Raw genomic sequence first — 15,564 nt, 5'->3', positions numbered from 1 at the left:
GGCTCCAGCGTGGAGAATTCCCGGGAATCCTGGGGCTGTGACAGCAAGGAGGGGATCTTCTCCTCCAAAACCACCACGTGGGCTGCAGGAGAACCTCCTCAGGCCGTGGGGAGCAGGAGAAAAGCTGAACCTGCTCCTCCAGGCTGGGCAGCCAGGCTGGAACGAGCTGGGATTGAGCAGCAGGCTCTGGGTACCCCAATTTTGGGGGGCACACCAAAGCAGAGCCCCCCTCCAGGCCTGAGGCTGTGGGAAGAGCCTCTCCCCAAAATTCAATCCAGGGAAAACCTTTCCCAGGAGGAGCTGGCGGCCCTTGGCATGAGGAGGTTTCCTGGCGGCTCCGTCCATAGAACCATCAATAAAATATCAAATCCAATCAATTCTCATCAAATACCCCAAACTGCAGAGCCACGAGGGCCACCAAGGGCAGCTCTGGGAGGGGCAGGGATGAGCTGACCCCTTGTCCCCTGTGTCCCTCCATGTCCCCAGGTGCCTCACATGGTGCTGAACCTGAAGGAGCCGCTCTACCTGGGGGGAGCCCCCGACTTCTCCAGGCTGGCGCGAGCGGCCGCGGTCTCCAGCGGCTTCGAGGGGGCTCTGCAGAAGGTGGGTGAGATCCCGCTGGCCTGGCCAGTGTCCTGCTGATCACTCCAGTGTCCTGCTGGCCTGGCCAGTGTCCTGCTGGTCACTCCAGTGTCCTGCTGGTCACTCCAGTGTCCTGCTGGCCTGGCCAGTGTCCTGCTGGTCACTCCTGTGTCCTGCTGGTCACTCCTGTGTCCTGCTGGTCACTCCAGTGTCCAGCTGGCCTGGCCAGTGTCCTGCTGGCCTGGCCAGTGTCCTGCTGGTCACTCCAGTGTCCTGTTGGCCTGGTCAGTGTCCTGCTGGTCACTCGTGTCCTGCTGGCCTGGCCACTGTCCAGCTGGTCACTCCTGTGTCCTGCTGGTCACTCCAGTGTCCAGCTGGTCACTCCTGTGTCCTGCTGGCCTGGCCAGTGTCCTGCTGGTCACTCGTGTCCTGCTGGCCTGGCCAGTGTCCAGCTGGCCAGCCCAATGTCCCACCTGTCCTGGGATGGACCTGGGAGCTGTCCTGCTGGGGGAACAGGGGCACCAGTGGGGGACAGAAGGGGAGTTTGGGGACACTTGGAATAGATTCCCATCATCTTTGGGGTGGGTTCCCACCTCCTCCTGTCCCCGTGGACACTGCCCAGTGTCCCAGGGACGGAGGTGGGTGAGGAAGGACCCTCTGTTGATCCTTGGGTTGGGTTGGAGACCCACCCCCCCAAGCCCCCCTGTGCCCGGGACCCCTCCCGCCGTGCCGGGGGCGCTGCCCGGGATGGAATTCCCGGTTTTGGGGGACCAGCTCCGGCTGAGGCGCGGTTCCCCGCAGGTGTCGGTGGACGGCGTGCCGGTGCTGCGGGAGCAGAACGTCCGCGCGGCCCGGCAGGTGGTTCCGTTCCGGGGCCACCCCTGCACCCAGGAGCCCAACCCGTGCCAGCCCGGTGGCACCTGCCAGCCCAGCATGGCCGGGTACCAGTGCTCCTGCCACGCCGGCTTCGCGGGCGCCCGCTGCGAGAAGGGTGAGTGCCACCGGGGCTGGGGTGGCCATGGGGATCTGGGGGTGGCCATGGGGATCTGGGGATGGCCACCGGGGCTGGGGGTGGCCATGGGGATCTGGGGGTGGCCATGGGGATCTGGGGATGGCCACCGGGGCTGGGGTGGCCACCGGGGCTGGGGGTGGCTATGGAGGATTGGAGGTGACACAAGGGGGTGGAGGTGGCCATGGGGGGGTTGGAGGTGGCTGTGGGGAAGGTGGAAGTAGCCCAGGGGGGTGGTGGTGGCCATGGGAACCTGGAGGTGCCACAGGAAAGGTGGAGGTGGCCATGGGGAGCTGGGGGTGGCCCAGCGGTCGGAGGTGGCCATGGGAGGCTGAAGGTGCGGCTGTGCCACTGTCCTGTCGGGGGTCGGTGCTCAGGGGGGTTTGTCCCGTCTCCCAGGAGCTCCCGGCCCTTTTCCGGCCCCTCTTTTCCCATCCCCCCATGTCCCACCTCCCCGTGTCCCATCTCCCATGTCCCCGCAGCCATCATCGAGAAGGCAGCAGGGGACACCGAGGCTGTGGCCTTCGACGGCCGCACGTACCTGGAGTTCCACAACGCCGTCACCAGGAGGTACCGGCCCGGCACCACAGGGATGGGTTCCACCTCAGGGAATGGGTTCCCATCGTCTCAGGGATGGGTTCCACCTCAGGGAATGGGTTCCCATCGTCTCAGGGATGGGTTCCACCTCAGGGAATGGGTTCCCATCATCTCAGGGAATGGGTTCCTACCTTCGGGATGGATTCCAATCATCTCAGGGATGGATTCCCATCATCCTAACCCTAACCCTGTCCTTCCCAGGGTGTGTGTCCCTCTCTGGGTGTCTGTCTGTCCCTCCCCAGGTGTCTGTCCCTGTTTGTGTGTCTGTCTGTCCCTCTGTGTCTGTCTGTCCGTCCGTGTCTCTGTCCCCTCTCAATGTCGCTGTTTCTCTGTTTCCAAGCCACCTGAGCAATGAGATCCCAGCGTGAGTACGGCCCTGCCACCCTCACCACGTCCCCATTGTCACCCCCAGACCCCGGGGCAGCTCAGGGCAGGGCTGGGGGAGCCGCCCGGGGCCTCTCCCGGCCTTGGGATGGAAATCTGGAAAACTCTTCCCATTCCGGGGGGAGGAAGGCTCGGCTGCCGAGGGCAGCTCGTGGGGCTGGGCAGGAGCTGCGTCCCCTGTGCCCCATCCAGATGTTGTCCCAGCCCTGCCACAGCCAGCTGTTGTACCCCCAGCATGCCTTCAGGGGATTTTCAAGCGTGATTTTAACAAGGATGAGCACAGGGAAGGAAAACCCCTGCGGTTTCCAGCTCCAGCAGCAGCCCGAGGCTGTTGGAGATGGAAACTTGGGGTGCTGATCCTGGAATTTTCCAGCATGGATGTGGCACTGAGAACCCCTCAGAACACCCCCAGTGTGTTTGAGGGGTCAGGGAAAGGCTCAGGGCAGGAGGACGGGGAGAAATCCCAATCCCTGGACAACTCAGATTTGCTGTGGGTCTGTCCTGCGTGGAAGGGAAGCCCTAAAAGGGATCCCAAAATTCCCTGCTGTGGGAAGGGGGGGATTTGGGGGATTTGGAGGGATCCCACCCCATCCCATCCCATCCCACCTCATGGGGTGCCCTCAGGGCCGTGGGGGCTGAGCTGTGCCTGTGCATGGGGGGCTGCAGAGCCGTCACCTGCATGTCCACGCTGCTGGGAGGGGCTGCAAAGGGATTTTAGGGAATTTTAGGAGACTGGGAGGGGCTGGAAAGGGATTTTTAGGAATTTTAGGATTATCCTGAGCCATTCTGCTAAGCCGGGCAGTGCCCTCCAGCACTGTGAGCCACAGTTGTCCCTGTGCCCCATTCCTGAGCCACATTCCTGCTGCCTCCTGTCCCTGCAGAGAGAATGTCACCATTCCCAGCCCTTTTCCAGCTTTTTCTCAGCCTTTTCCCAGACCTTTTCCAGCCTTTTCCCAGCCAGTTTGGGCTGTGCTGCCCCATCCTTTGAGGGAGCTTCTCCCACACCCCGCTGCTGCATTTGGCTGCACATAAAAGTGATTCTTCCTCCTCCAGGGTGAGAAAAGGGGAAAGGAAAGGAAAGGAAAGGAAAGGAAAGGAAAGGAAAGGAAAGGAAAGGAAAGGAAAGGAAAGGAAAGGAAAGGAAAGGAAAGGAAAGGAAAGGAAAGGAAAGGAAAGGAAAGGAAAGGAAAGGAAAGGAAAGGAAAGGAAAGGAAAGGAAAGGAAAGGAAAGGAACAGGAGAAAGGAAGAAGGAGGAGGAGGAGGAAGGAAGAAGGAGGAGGAGGAAGGTAGGGTCTCCTGGCTGCCCCTGGCTTATGGCTCTCGCTCCCCTTTTCTCCCCATCCGAGTCCCGAGGCGCCGGATTCCCCCTCGGAGCCCAGGTGAGTGTCCAGGCTGTGCCTGTCCCCCGCTCTGCCCGTGCCTCGGCATGTCCCCGTGTCCCTGTGCCTCGGCATGTCTGTGTTCTCTGTGTCCCTGTCCCGGCTTTTTATCCCTGAGGGGTTGGCAAAGGGCCACCAGCCCCGGGGTGAGTGACCCTGCAGGGACAGCCAAGGCCACTGTGGGTAAATCCCAGGAACGGGACGGAGATTATCCCAAAATCTGGCACCTTTAGGGCACAGACCATATGGGTGAATCCCAATTCCAGGAATGGGATGGAGACCATCCCAGCTCTGAGCTGCTCGGTGGGATGGAGTTATCCCAAAACCTGAGACCCTCCAGGCCAGCGGGCGGGGACAGGCAGGGGGTTTGTCCCAGCTGGCTGTGGGGGAGCAGGGGAGGAAGGGGAGGATGAGGAGGAGGGGAGGAAGGGGCGCTGCCCAGGACTGCCCCGGCTGTGCCTGCAGTGAGAAGGCGCTGCAGTCCAACCACTTCGAGCTGAGCATCAAGACGGAGGCGACGCAGGGGCTGCTGCTGTGGAGCGGCAAGGGGCTGCAGCGCTCCGACTACATCGCCCTGGCCATCGTGGACGGGCATGTGCAGCTCAGCTACGACCTGGGCTCCAAGGGCGTCACCCTGCGCTCCAGCGTGCCCGTCAACACCAACCAGTGGGTGCGCATCCGCGCCTCCAGGTCAGCCGATCGCCAGCGGGATGGGACTGGGAGCGGGACTGGGACCAGGAGCTGGGCTGTTCCTGAATCCCTGCTCTTCCTCTCCCTCGGGAGCAGGGTGCAGAGGGAAGGCTCCCTGCAGGTTGGCAACGAAGCCCCCATCGCCGGCTCCTCTCCGCTCGGGGCCACCCAGCTGGACACGGACGGGGCACTGTGGCTGGGTGAGTGCAGGGAGGGACATTCCCGGTGTCAGGGAGGGACATTCCCGGTGTCCAGGGATGGGACATTCCCGGTGTCAGGGAGGGACATTCCCGGTGTCCAGGGATGGGACATTCCCGGTGTCAGGGAGGGACATTCCCAGTGTCCAGGGATGGGGCAGCCCCAGCTGCCCTGGGAAATCCATTCCAGGGAGGGACAGGGACAGGCCCCAGTGGTGGCAGCGTGACGGTGCCGGGGCCAGGCTGTGTGTGACAGTCCCCAGTCTGTGTGACCTGTCCCCAGCTAAGCCCGTGTCATTTCCAGGGGTGCTGTCCCTGTCCCCTGAGCTGTGCCCTGCTCTGTCCCTGTCCCTGAGCTGTCCCCTGCTCTGTCCCTGTCCCTGAGCTGTGCCCTGCTCTGTCCCTGTCCCCTGCTCTGTCCCTGTCCCTGAGCTGTCCCCTGCTCTGTCCCTGTCCCCTGAGCTGTCCCCTGCTCTGTCCCTGTCCCTGAGCTGTCCCCTGCTCTGTCCCTGTCCCTGAGCTGTCCCCTGAGCTGTCCCCTGCTCTGTCCTTGTCCCCTGCTCTGTCCCTGTCCCCTGAGCTGTCCCCTGCTCTGTCCCTGTCCCCTGCTCTGTCCCTGTCCCCTGCTCTGTCCCTGAGCTGTCCCCTGTCCCTGTCCCCTGCTCTGTCCCTGTCCCTGAGCTGCCCCTGCTCTGTCCCTGTCCCTGAGCTGTCCCCTGAGCTGTCCCCTGCTCTGTCCCTGAGCTGTCCCCTGCTCTGTCCCTGTCCCCTGCTCTGTCCCTGTCCCCTGAGCTGCCCCTGCTCTGTCCCTGTCCCCTGAGCTGTCCCCTGCTCTGTCCCTGTCCCTGTCCCTGAGCTGTGCCCTGCTCTCTCTCCAGGCGGGCTGGACAAGCCCAGCGTGCCGCAGCGCCTGCCCAAGGCGTTCAGCACGGGTTTCGTGGGCTGCATGCGGGACGTGCTGGTGGACCGCCGGGAGCTGCACCTGCAGGAGGACGCCCTGAACCGGCCGCGGATTTTGCACTGCTCGGCCCAATAGAGCCCAGGCACCTCCCTCCCCCCTGCCTATTGCTGTAATTATTTTCTATTTTTGTAAACTTATTGCTTTTTATATTTTTGGGGGGACAGGGAGGGCAGGAACCCCTTTTTGCTTTTGGGTTCTTGGGGCGGCGAGCGGCGGAGCGAAGCTCGGCCGAGGCTCCGAGGAGTGGCACCAGAACTCTCCCACTGCGGCGTCGATCTTCTTCATACTTGAAGCTTCTTCATTCTGGGGTCGTTTTCCCCCTTTTTTGCCTGTTTTTGGGGGGTTTGTCCCCAAAAACAAGCCCGTTTTCCTGTGCGGGGGAAACGCTGCCGGTGCTGGCGAGGCCCTCACGGATTGACGGGGTGGGAATTCCCACCCTGCTCCGGGCTCTGGCTCTTCCAAACCTTCTCCTGGCCCCGTGTTCACTGAATTCCTGCTGCCCCCCATTCCTCTCACTGTAATTTATGTGTGTAAGGATCTCAAGTGCTTTTCTCCTCCGAGCTCTGCTCAAATCAGGGATGCCACGCGCTGGAAGGGAGAGAGCCGGGCCCGAGCTTCGCTCCGCGCCCGCCTCGGGACTCTTTGCTGGACTCAGAGGTGCTGGGGAGGCCAAAATGTGGATTTTCCCAGCGGTTCTCCTCCTCCTCTTCCTCTCGGACACGTGCAGGAGCAGCTGTGAAACCTCATTGCCACATTTTGTGTTCATCCCAGACGTGTCCTGACCCCTCCCTCGTGCTGGGGATCGCTTGGAGCTCCTCTCCAGGAGCTGGGAATTCTCTCCCTCTCCCAAAAGGACCAGGAAATTCCCTTTTCCCTCCTCAGAGATCTCCTGGGTGTGTCCTTCCACGCCCCACGGCCTTCTCCAGCCTCTGGCTCCCAGCCTGGCAAGGCAGAGCTGCCACTGAGCCACTCCCACAAAGAAAATTCGGAATTTTTCACCTTGGACTTGGAGTTCTTGGGTCTTCCAGGTTCCTCTGGATGCTGCCAGCCCAGCAGGAAGGGCTCCAACAGGAGCAGCAGCGAGGCTGTGGAGGATTTGGGGGGAATTTGAAGCATTTTCTTCCAGGAAAGGAAAATTGTGGGGCCAGTTCTGAAGTTTTTGGGGTGTGGCTGCAGGCCGGGATCCCCTGGAATGTGGAGAGGAGCAGATGGGTCCCAGCTCTGGGAGAAATCCCATTGGGATTCCTTCTCCATGGAAGGATTTCCTCGTGCTTTGTGGCCTCAGCTGGAATTTCTCTGTGGAAAAACAACTTTTGGGAATTCTTCTGCGGGATCCTGCCGGGTTCTGGGTAGGAATTCCTGCCCGAGGTGCCAGAATTTGGCTTTTTTCCCCCCTAAATTTCCACCCCACCTTGCAGGGCACCCTTTGGAATGGTGTTTTGGCACCAACTTTTGAGCCAAGAAAGGTCAAATTTCTTCTCTCAGGGTGAGTTCTGAACAAAGGTGAAACCAAGAGGGAAAACCTATGGAAAAACCACTCAGATCTGCTTTGATTTCATTTATTTGATTTAAAAAATAATAAATATTCCCAAGCTGTGACATTCCTGTGGAAAACCCCGGGTTTAATCTTCCATGGGGGCTGTGCCCTGTGTGGGATGAAGGCTCTGCTGTGCCTGGGGGGTTCTGTGGGTGCCAAAGTTCCCATTTTTTGGGAGCTGCTGGGTCCAAATTGGGATTCCTGGTGGGAAAAGCTGGGCTGGGCTGGGAGGGCTCTGGCAGTCCCCCAGTCCATATTTTGGGAGCGGGATTCCCAGTTGGGCTGGATGTTCCAGCTCCAGAGGGGCTGGGAAGCTGCTGAAGAAACAGCAAAATAAATAAAAAAAAAAAAAAAAAACAAAAAAAACCAAACCAAAAAAAAACCTAACAAAAACCCAACAACTGAAAAAAAAAATATAAAAATTCCTCCTGCTTTTGCTGGGGCTTGGAAATGCCTTAAACCAGGATTTGTGTCCTCTTGGGGGAGCATTTGGAATTTCCAGCAGCACACTTCAGCTGGGTTTTATTTTTAACAACATTTCTACCACAGAATGTGCAAAAAAAAAAAAAAATAGAGAAACATTGAGGTTGGGGTTTTTTTCTGGATTTTTTTTTTTTTGCTTTTTTTGCCTTTTTTTTTTTTTTTTTTTTTTAAATTTAAAACCCCTGAGCTGTCCATGGAGAGGGTGGATTCCTGGCTGAGTTGGGATGGGCAGGAGAGGAGCAGCATGATGTAACCATTACTAACTCGTGTCTTTCGTCGAATCACCCAGAAATAAAGTTTGGAAACGATTAAAGAGGTTTTTAAGGGACCTGCTGCTTCTTTTTTTTCCTTTTTTTCCCCCCTAGGATAGAGGAAAATCCTACTTTTCCTGGTGCTGTTTGCTGGGCAGAGAAGAGTGAAGTCTCCTAAATTTGGTTTTTCCAGGAATTCCAGCCCCAATCCCAGGGTTTTGCAGGATTTTTGTGTCTTTCCTTCACCTCCGCTGTGGTTTCAGCTCGTGGGAGTCTCTGCTTTTCCCTCCTTGTCTCTTTTATTCCCTCAGCACCGGGGAACCTCCCAGCCTCTGGAATTCTGGTGATTCACCTTCCCAACCTCTGGAATTTGGGATTCACCCTCCCAGACTCTGTAATTTTGGTGTTTCCCCTTCCCAGCCTCTGGAATTTGGGTTTCCCCTTCCCAGCCTCTGGAATTCTGGTGTTTCCCCTTCCCAACCTCTGGAATTTGGGTTTCCCCTTCCCAGCCTTTGTAATTCTGGTGTTTCACCTTCCCAGCCTCTGGAACTCGTGGTCCACCCTCCCAGCTTCTGGAATTCTGGTGTTTCCCATCTCTTCATCCAGCCCTCTCCATCCCAGCTCCTCACGGGAATAATCCCGGAGCTGCTCCGGGCGGGGGATCCCTTTATTCCCTCAGGAACGGGAGGAACGGGGGATCCTGGGAAGCTCCCGGAGCATTCCCAGCCCTGCATTCCATGGAGAGCCTGAATTCCATGAAGAGCCGGGCAGCGGGACGCGGGGACATTCCAGAGGCACGGGAAGGACAATCCAGAGGCACAGGAAGGTTCCAGAGGCACGGGAACATTCCAGAGGCACAGGAAGGACATTCCAGAGGCACGGGGACATTCCAGAGGCACGGGAGTGCGGTGAGTGGGATGTGGGATCTGCCGGCAATGCCAGGAATGCAGCGGGTCCTGCTTGGCACCGCCGCGCTGGGGATGGAGCAGATCCAGGAAAGGTTTTTGTCCTGTCCCTTGTCCCCATCCCAGAGCAGATTCAGGAACTCCTGGTGGAACGGGGATTTTGTCCCAGGTCCTGTCAAGACAGCAGCTGCCATCCCTGTTCTTCATTCCTGAGCAGATCCAGAGGCTCTGGCACTGCCAGAATGGGGATTTTGTCGCAGGTCCTGTCAGGACAGCAGCTGCCATCTCTGTCCCCGGTCCCTAGTGGAAGGGTGGCCGTGTGGCCGGGGCCGCGGTGGCCTTGGGGACCAGCAGCTCGGGCCGGCCGGTGGCCCGCGCGAAGCAGCGCAGGTTGCCGGTTTTCAGCGCGCACTGCACGGGCCACAGGATGATGCAGAAGAGGATGATGAGCAGCGCCGAGAGCAGCACGATGCGCTTCCAATCGTCGCAGATGTCGCATCGCGACAGGCGCCCCGCCAGCCCCGCCGGGGCCACCTCGGCGCTCTCGGCCTTGGCCATGGCCACGTCGATGGAGTCGCACGAGTCCGGGTTCTCGGCGTCGGCCGAGGCGCGGCGGCAGCAGAGGCGGGTGCCGTCCATCCAGAGCTGCCGCTCCCGCTGCAGCTCGGGCGGCAGCGTGGCCAGCAGCTCGCGGCTGGTGGCCAGCCCGGGCGCGCCCTGCCGGGGCAGGCAGGTGGGCTGGCGGCAGAACGGGCAGGGCAGCGCCTCCTGGCCCGCGGCCAGCGCCGCGCTCAGCCGCGCCACGCACTCCAGGCAGAACACGTGCGAGCACTGCAGCAGCTTCGGCGTCTTGAAGGAGTTGTCGTAGGAGGTGAAGCAGATGGAGCACTCCACCGGCGAGGCGGGCTTGGGCGAGCCCAGAGGCGAGCCCAGCGGCGAGCGGCCGCGCTTGCCCGGGGGCAGCGACGTGGGGCTCAGGGGCAGCGACATGGGGCTCAGGGACACCGATGCGGGGCTCAGGGGCAGCGACGTGGGGCTCAGGGACACCGGGGAGGCGGCCCCGGGGCGGTTCGGGGACTCGGCGGGGCTGGAGGGAGGGTCCGCGGGGCTGGCCGGGGGCTCCGCGGGGCGGGAGCGCCGCAGCTGCGGGAAGCAGGACATGGCGATGGAGCCCCGGGCACGGGGAGGCTCTGCAAGAGAAACAGCGCGGCGTTTATTGCATTGCGGTCTTGGGTTTTGTTCTCTTCTATTCATTTAATTTTATTTTATCCTGTATCCTATCCTATTAATTTCTTTTTTTTTATCCTATCCTATTCCATTCTATTCTATTCTACTCTATCCTATTCTATTCTACTCTATCCCATTCTATTCTATTCTATTCTATTCTATTCTATTCTATTCTATTCTATTCTATTCTATTTATTCCATTCCATTCCATTCCATTTTCATTTATTCTATTCTATTCTATTTTATTCTATTTTATTTTATTCTATATTCTATTCTATTTTATTTTATTCTATTTCATTTTATTCCATTTTATTTTCTTTTATTATCTTCCTTTATTATTTTATTTTAATTTATCCTTTTATTATTTTATTCTTTTTCTTATTTTATTTTTATTTATTCAGAATCGCCTGCTTTTAATTTAATTTAATTTATTTATTTTATCCTTCTCATTCCAGCTGACCTCAACTTTTGGCCAACCCCAAAAAATCCCATCAGTGATCCCAAAAAACCCTCAGGGATCCCCCAAACCTTTCTCAGCTGGAGCTGTAGGGACAGGAGCAAAATTCCCCAAAAATTCCTCCTTCTTTGGGCAGAAAATTCCCAAAAAAATTCAACGTACCCCGGGCGCGGGGAGGCGGGAGCAGAGCAGACAATTCCATGGGAATGGCTAATCCCGAGCAGAGAATTCCATGGGAATCACTAATCCCGACCTTAGGGAGCTTGAGCCGGGCCTAAGAGACAGAAAATGGGGGGGAAAAAAAGCTTTTTTGGGGATTTGGGCCCGGAATTCCGGAAAAACCACGGAAGGGAGGGAGGAAATTCAGGATTTTCCTGGTGAAAGTCAGGAATTCTTGGGATGAAATTCAGGATTTTCCTGGTAAAAGTCAGGAATTCTCAGCCTGGAGCTGCAGCTTGGGGTGGGACGGGAGGGGGAAACGGCTGCTGGGCCTGGAACTCCCAAAATTTGGATTTTTTCAGGCATCACCTGCACCCAGAGACAAATTTTGAGCTTCAGCCTTCTTAAAACCCCCCAAAATCTGGGTTATTTTAGGCAGTATCTGCATTCAGAGCCAAAATTTCAGCTCCTGTCCCTGAAGCCCCCTCAGAATCCCCCAAAATTTGGATTATTTATCTCCATTTTCATCCAGACCCAAATTTTGAGCTTCATTCCCCTTGGAATCCCCCAAATTCAGATTATTTCAGGCATCACCTGCATCGAGAGCCAAATTTTGAGCTTAATTCTACTTCAAATCCCCAAAATTCAGATTATTTTCTCTCCAGCCACATCTAGACCCGAATTTTGAGCTTCATCCCCCTCATAGCCCCCCAAAATGCGGATTATTTCAGGATCCACCTGCCCCCATCCCCAATTCCTGTCCCGAGCAGCCGGAAATTCCCGGAAATTCCTGGGGCCGGCTCCGGGGGATTTTTCTGGGATGTGTCACCGAGATCTGTGCTGCTTCCGGTAATTACAGCTGGCCCAGCAATTAAACCCGGACTTAATTAAGGGAGGTCAAATATTCCCCGCGTTCCACAAGGGGGAAAAAAAAAAAATCTTCATTATTTATATGGAATTATTTATGAGTATTAACATTTATAATTTATACTAATGGCATTGTTTGTAATTATTTCTATTATTTATGTCATTTATTCTCTCCTCTGTTTATAATATCTTCTGTTTATATTTATATTTATATTTATATTTATAGATCTGTATTTATATTTGTATTTATATTCATTTCTCTCTATCTATCTATATTTATCTCTCTATTTATATTTAGCTCAGCTCTATATTTATATTTATATTTTAGAACCCTATTTATAGTTACAGTTAATATATTTCTTTAAAATATCTTTTCCATTTTGATATATTTATTTATTCTATATCCCCCTTCATAAGTTCTCTTTTTTTGGGCTTCTCTTCATTTAAATATGGAATTTTTTTTTTTAGGGTGCAGATTCTCCTGGGGTTAAATTTTGTGTATTTTTCATGAGTTTTAATGGGTTTTAATCAATTTTTTAAATTTTTTTTTTCTGCTTACAGATAAATCCCAAATCCAAGCCCAAACCAGCACAAAGGGGAGGAGAACCTGAGGGAGTTTTTCCCTTTTTATCTTGATTTTTTTGCCTGAATATTCCCTTTTTTTCCCCATCCCCTCAATGCCATTTTCGCGGTTCCTGGGAGTCTTCCAGGGATTTTCAGGAATTCTGAGCAGCTGGGAAAGGGAGAAGCCTCGGCTTGCCCAGGTTCTTATTGCACAATTATGAAATTAATGATGAATTATGAAATTATTAATGACGAATTATGACATTATGAATTATTAATTATGAAAACCTGGGAGCTCTTTCCTGGCCTGGCCTACGTCAGCTCCAGCCCAGCAAAATCCTGAATTCAGCTCCACATTTACCCAAAATTTGCTTTTAAATAAAAATTCAAATTTTCCAACTTTCTAAATGCCACCGTGGCGTCCTTGGGTTGATTAACTTGAGATTTTTGCTTATTTTTATCCTTTTATTCTGCTTAATTTTTGTTTGATATTTTGATTTTTGGGCTTTCAGGATCAGCAGGGATTTGGATCAAGCTGAAGATGAGTGATTTTAAATTCCGTCACCTTCCCCTCCTCATTTTTAACAGAATTCATTTTCTTTTAGGGGCTTTTTTGTTGGATTTTCAGGTTTTTTTTTTTTCAATCCCGAGCCTCTCCTTTTCCCAGAATTTTACTGGGATATTCCAGGAGCTTTGGGAAGTAATGAAGCCATCCAGGAGAGGAATTCCATGCTTTTTGTAAATGCCAGGGATCTTTCTGCACCGTGACAGCAGAACAGAAAGGGGGCACGTCCGGGATGGGATTTGAGATTTGGTGAACTGGGATTTGGGATTAGGACTTGTCCTGTTTCACTGATCCCAGTTCCGACGATCCCAGTCCCACCAATCTGAGCGATCCCATTGATCCCACTCCTACAATTCCAGTCCCAGTGATCCCAATCCCAACAATCCCAGTCCCAATGACCCCAGTCCCACTGATCCCAGTTCCAGCAATCCCTATTCCAGCTCCCCAGTCCCAGTGATCCCACTCCAACAATCCCAGTCCCAATTCTCCATTCCCCGTTCCCCATTCCCAGTTCCTGGCGATCCCTCAGTGGGATTTTAGCCCCCATCCCATAAATACCTGTCCGGGTGCTGTCAGTGGGACAAAACCATCTCCTGCTCTCCCAGTCCCCAGAAATCCTCCAGGAATCCACAGAAATCCTCCAAAAATCTGGAAACCCACCAGAAATCCTCCGAAAACCTGGAAATCCACAGAAATCCTCCAAAAATCCTCCAGAAATCTGGAAATCCACCAGAAAGCCACCAGGAATCCTCCAAAAATACTGCAAAAATCTTCCAGAAATCTGGAAATCCACCAGAAATGCTCCAAAAATCCCCCAAAAATCCACCAGAAATCCTTCAGAAATGCCCAGAAATCCGGCAGAAATGCCCCGAAATGCCCAGAAATGCCATGTTCGGAGCCCCGGGAGCCTCTCGGACAGGAATCCCGCGGGCAGCCAGCTCAGGTGAGTTTTATCCCTGCCTGCCTCAGGTGCCTTTTCCTGCTCCGCCCGCCCGGCCCCATCCGCTGAATCACGGCCCGAGCGCTGCGGGACCCGCCCGGCCCCGGAATTCCCATTTTCTGCTCCTTTTCCATCCCTTCTGTCATACAGCCCTCTTTTCCAGCCTGGGAAATTCGATTTTTGAGGGTTTTAAAATGATTTTCAACCTTTTTCCATCCATTTCCATCATTTATCCCTCTTTTCCAGCCTGGGAAATTCGATTATTGAGGGTTTTAAAATGATTTTTCATCCTTTTCCCATCCATTTCCATAATTTATCCCTCTTTTCCAGACTGGGAAATTCGTTTTTTTAAAGGGACTTAATTTTTTTTTATTTTATTTTAAATTTAATTTTTTTTTTTTAATTTTCCTCTCCTTTTCCATCCTGTTCCCTGATGGAATTCCTGGGAATTCCCAGGACTTCCGGGAATGCTGCAGGGACAGAGCTGGGAATTGTTTCTCTGGAGCCGGGAGGAGAAAAGTTTGGGAACCATTCCCAGCCTGGGGTGGGAATTCCCAGGAATTCCTGGAGCCAGGAGGAGCACAAGGCTGGGAACCATTCCCTGTTTCCAGCCTGGAGTGGGAATTCCGGGAATTCCTGGCACAAAGAACTGGCACAAAGAGCTGGAATTGTCTCGGGAAAAGCTGCTAAGAGTGGAGAGCTCAGTGGGTTTTCCCGGGATATTTCCAGTGGGCTTTCCCTGGATTCCCGGAGCTAGGGAGCGTGGAGGCAGGACTTGCTGGAAAATAAGAAATAAATAGAAAATACTTAAGAAATAAATGAGAAACAAATACGAAATAAATAAGACGCAAATAAGAAAGAAATAATAAACAAATAAACAAATAAATAAACAGGAAATAAACCAGAAACCAGTAAGAAACATTAAATACAGAAGCAATGTGAGATGTTAACGATATGATAATTAATTCACGGGATGTATTTGGGATTTTTTAACCCTGTCTCTCCCGGTTCCCAGCAGCGGGGGTGGGAGGCGCTCAGGGCTCTGTCACTGACCCGTGCCTGGCCCGTGCCTGGCCCGCTGCAATCCCGCTGGAATGACTCACTTCCCTCCGCACTCACTTCCCGGGAATGAGCCGGGAATGACTCGGGAATCACTCCGGAATGACTCGGGAATCACCCCGGGAATCACTCCGGGAATGGGACCGGGAATGAGCCGGGAATGAGCAGAAACCGGGACCGGGAATGAGCCGGGAACGCCTCTGGAATCACTCTGGGAATGGGACCGGGAATCACCCCGGGAATGTCTCGGGTCCGGGGCCGGGAACGCGCCGCAGACCCGGGAACGCCTCCGGGGCCCTCCCGCTCCTCCTCTCGGCTTTTCCCGACCCGAGCGAACCCTGCGGGCCCTGCTGGCAGAATTCCTGATTTTCCCGGATCCATGGGATCCTGACAGCCATTCCTGCTGATCCCCATTCCTGCTTTTCCAGGATCCATGGATTCCCCATTCCTGCTTTTCCTGACAGCCATGGATTCCCCATTCCTGCTTATTTCCCTGAGGGAAAAGTCAAATTTCAATGGATTAATGCTCTAAAAATAAAACAAATTAAAAGGAGATTTTAAAAGGGAATAAACCACATTAAAATTATATTTTTAAGGGGAATAAACCACATTAAAAGGAGATTTTTAGGGAATCATGGAATGCTTTGGGTGGGATCTCAAACCCCATCCAGCCCCACCCCTTTCCCTGGCTGCTCCAAGCCCCGGGGATGGGCGGCCACATCTGGCACAGCTGCTTTTCCCGGATTTTTT

General features: G+C 54.3%; 2 protein-coding genes across 10 annotated transcripts in view; one reads left to right on the top strand and one right to left on the bottom strand.

Annotated features, from left to right (window-relative positions):
• Positions 1-12,663, top strand: part of AGRN (agrin) — a 62,717-nt gene extending 50,054 nt beyond the window's left edge. For 4 of the 8 annotated variants that reach the window (XM_072917249.1, XM_072917248.1, XM_072917246.1 and 1 more), the window contains 8 exons: positions 487-603; positions 1,384-1,573; positions 2,074-2,161; positions 2,529-2,552; positions 3,920-3,952; positions 4,418-4,642; positions 4,739-4,842; positions 5,718-7,399. In XM_072917249.1, the coding sequence (XP_072773350.1) occupies positions 487-603; positions 1,384-1,573; positions 2,074-2,161; positions 2,529-2,552; positions 3,920-3,952; positions 4,418-4,642; positions 4,739-4,842; positions 5,718-5,875 (939 nt within the window). In that variant the 3' untranslated portion in view covers positions 5,876-7,399. Of the gene's footprint in view, positions 1-486; positions 604-1,383; positions 1,574-2,073; positions 2,162-2,528; positions 2,553-3,919; positions 3,953-4,417; positions 4,643-4,738; positions 4,843-5,717; positions 7,400-12,247 lie in introns of those variants that run through there. The other 4 variants (XM_072917251.1, XM_072917250.1, XM_030289463.4 and 1 more) reach the window with 2 other exon arrangements.
• On the bottom strand, positions 7,344-14,573 carry RNF223 (ring finger protein 223). 2 transcript variants are annotated; one of them, XM_072917252.1, is made up of 3 exons: positions 13,374-14,573; positions 10,823-10,934; positions 7,344-10,166 (listed from the first exon to the last, which is right to left on the bottom strand). In XM_072917252.1, exons 2-3 carry the CDS (start codon positions 10,860-10,862, stop codon positions 9,277-9,279), a joined length of 930 nt encoding a protein of 309 aa, XP_072773353.1. In that variant the 5' UTR covers positions 10,863-10,934; positions 13,374-14,573; the 3' UTR covers positions 7,344-9,276. The 2 variants fall into 2 exon arrangements, with proteins under 2 accessions (XP_072773353.1, XP_072773354.1); XM_072917253.1 differs by lacking the exon at positions 10,823-10,934.
• Positions 14,574-15,564: the final 991 nt, after the last annotated feature.

This window comes from Taeniopygia guttata, chromosome 21 (assembly GCF_048771995.1).
Source record: "Taeniopygia guttata chromosome 21, bTaeGut7.mat, whole genome shotgun sequence".
Lineage (NCBI taxonomy): Eukaryota > Metazoa > Chordata > Aves > Passeriformes > Estrildidae > Taeniopygia > Taeniopygia guttata.
The sequence above is the reverse complement of the archived record's forward strand: the minus strand, read 5'-3'. Positions and strand labels throughout refer to the sequence as shown.

What these genes read in the sequence shown, in the direction of transcription:
- RNF223 (XM_072917252.1), bottom strand. Translation starts at nt 10,862, where the DNA reads ATGGAATTGTCTGCTCTGCTCCCGCCTCCCCGCGCCCGGG. An exon ending in CCCGCCTCCCCGCGCCCGGG is followed by an intron (nt 10,167 to 10,822) that starts GTACGTTGAATT and finishes TTTCTCTTGCAG; the next exon opens with AGCCTCCCCGTGCCCGGGGC.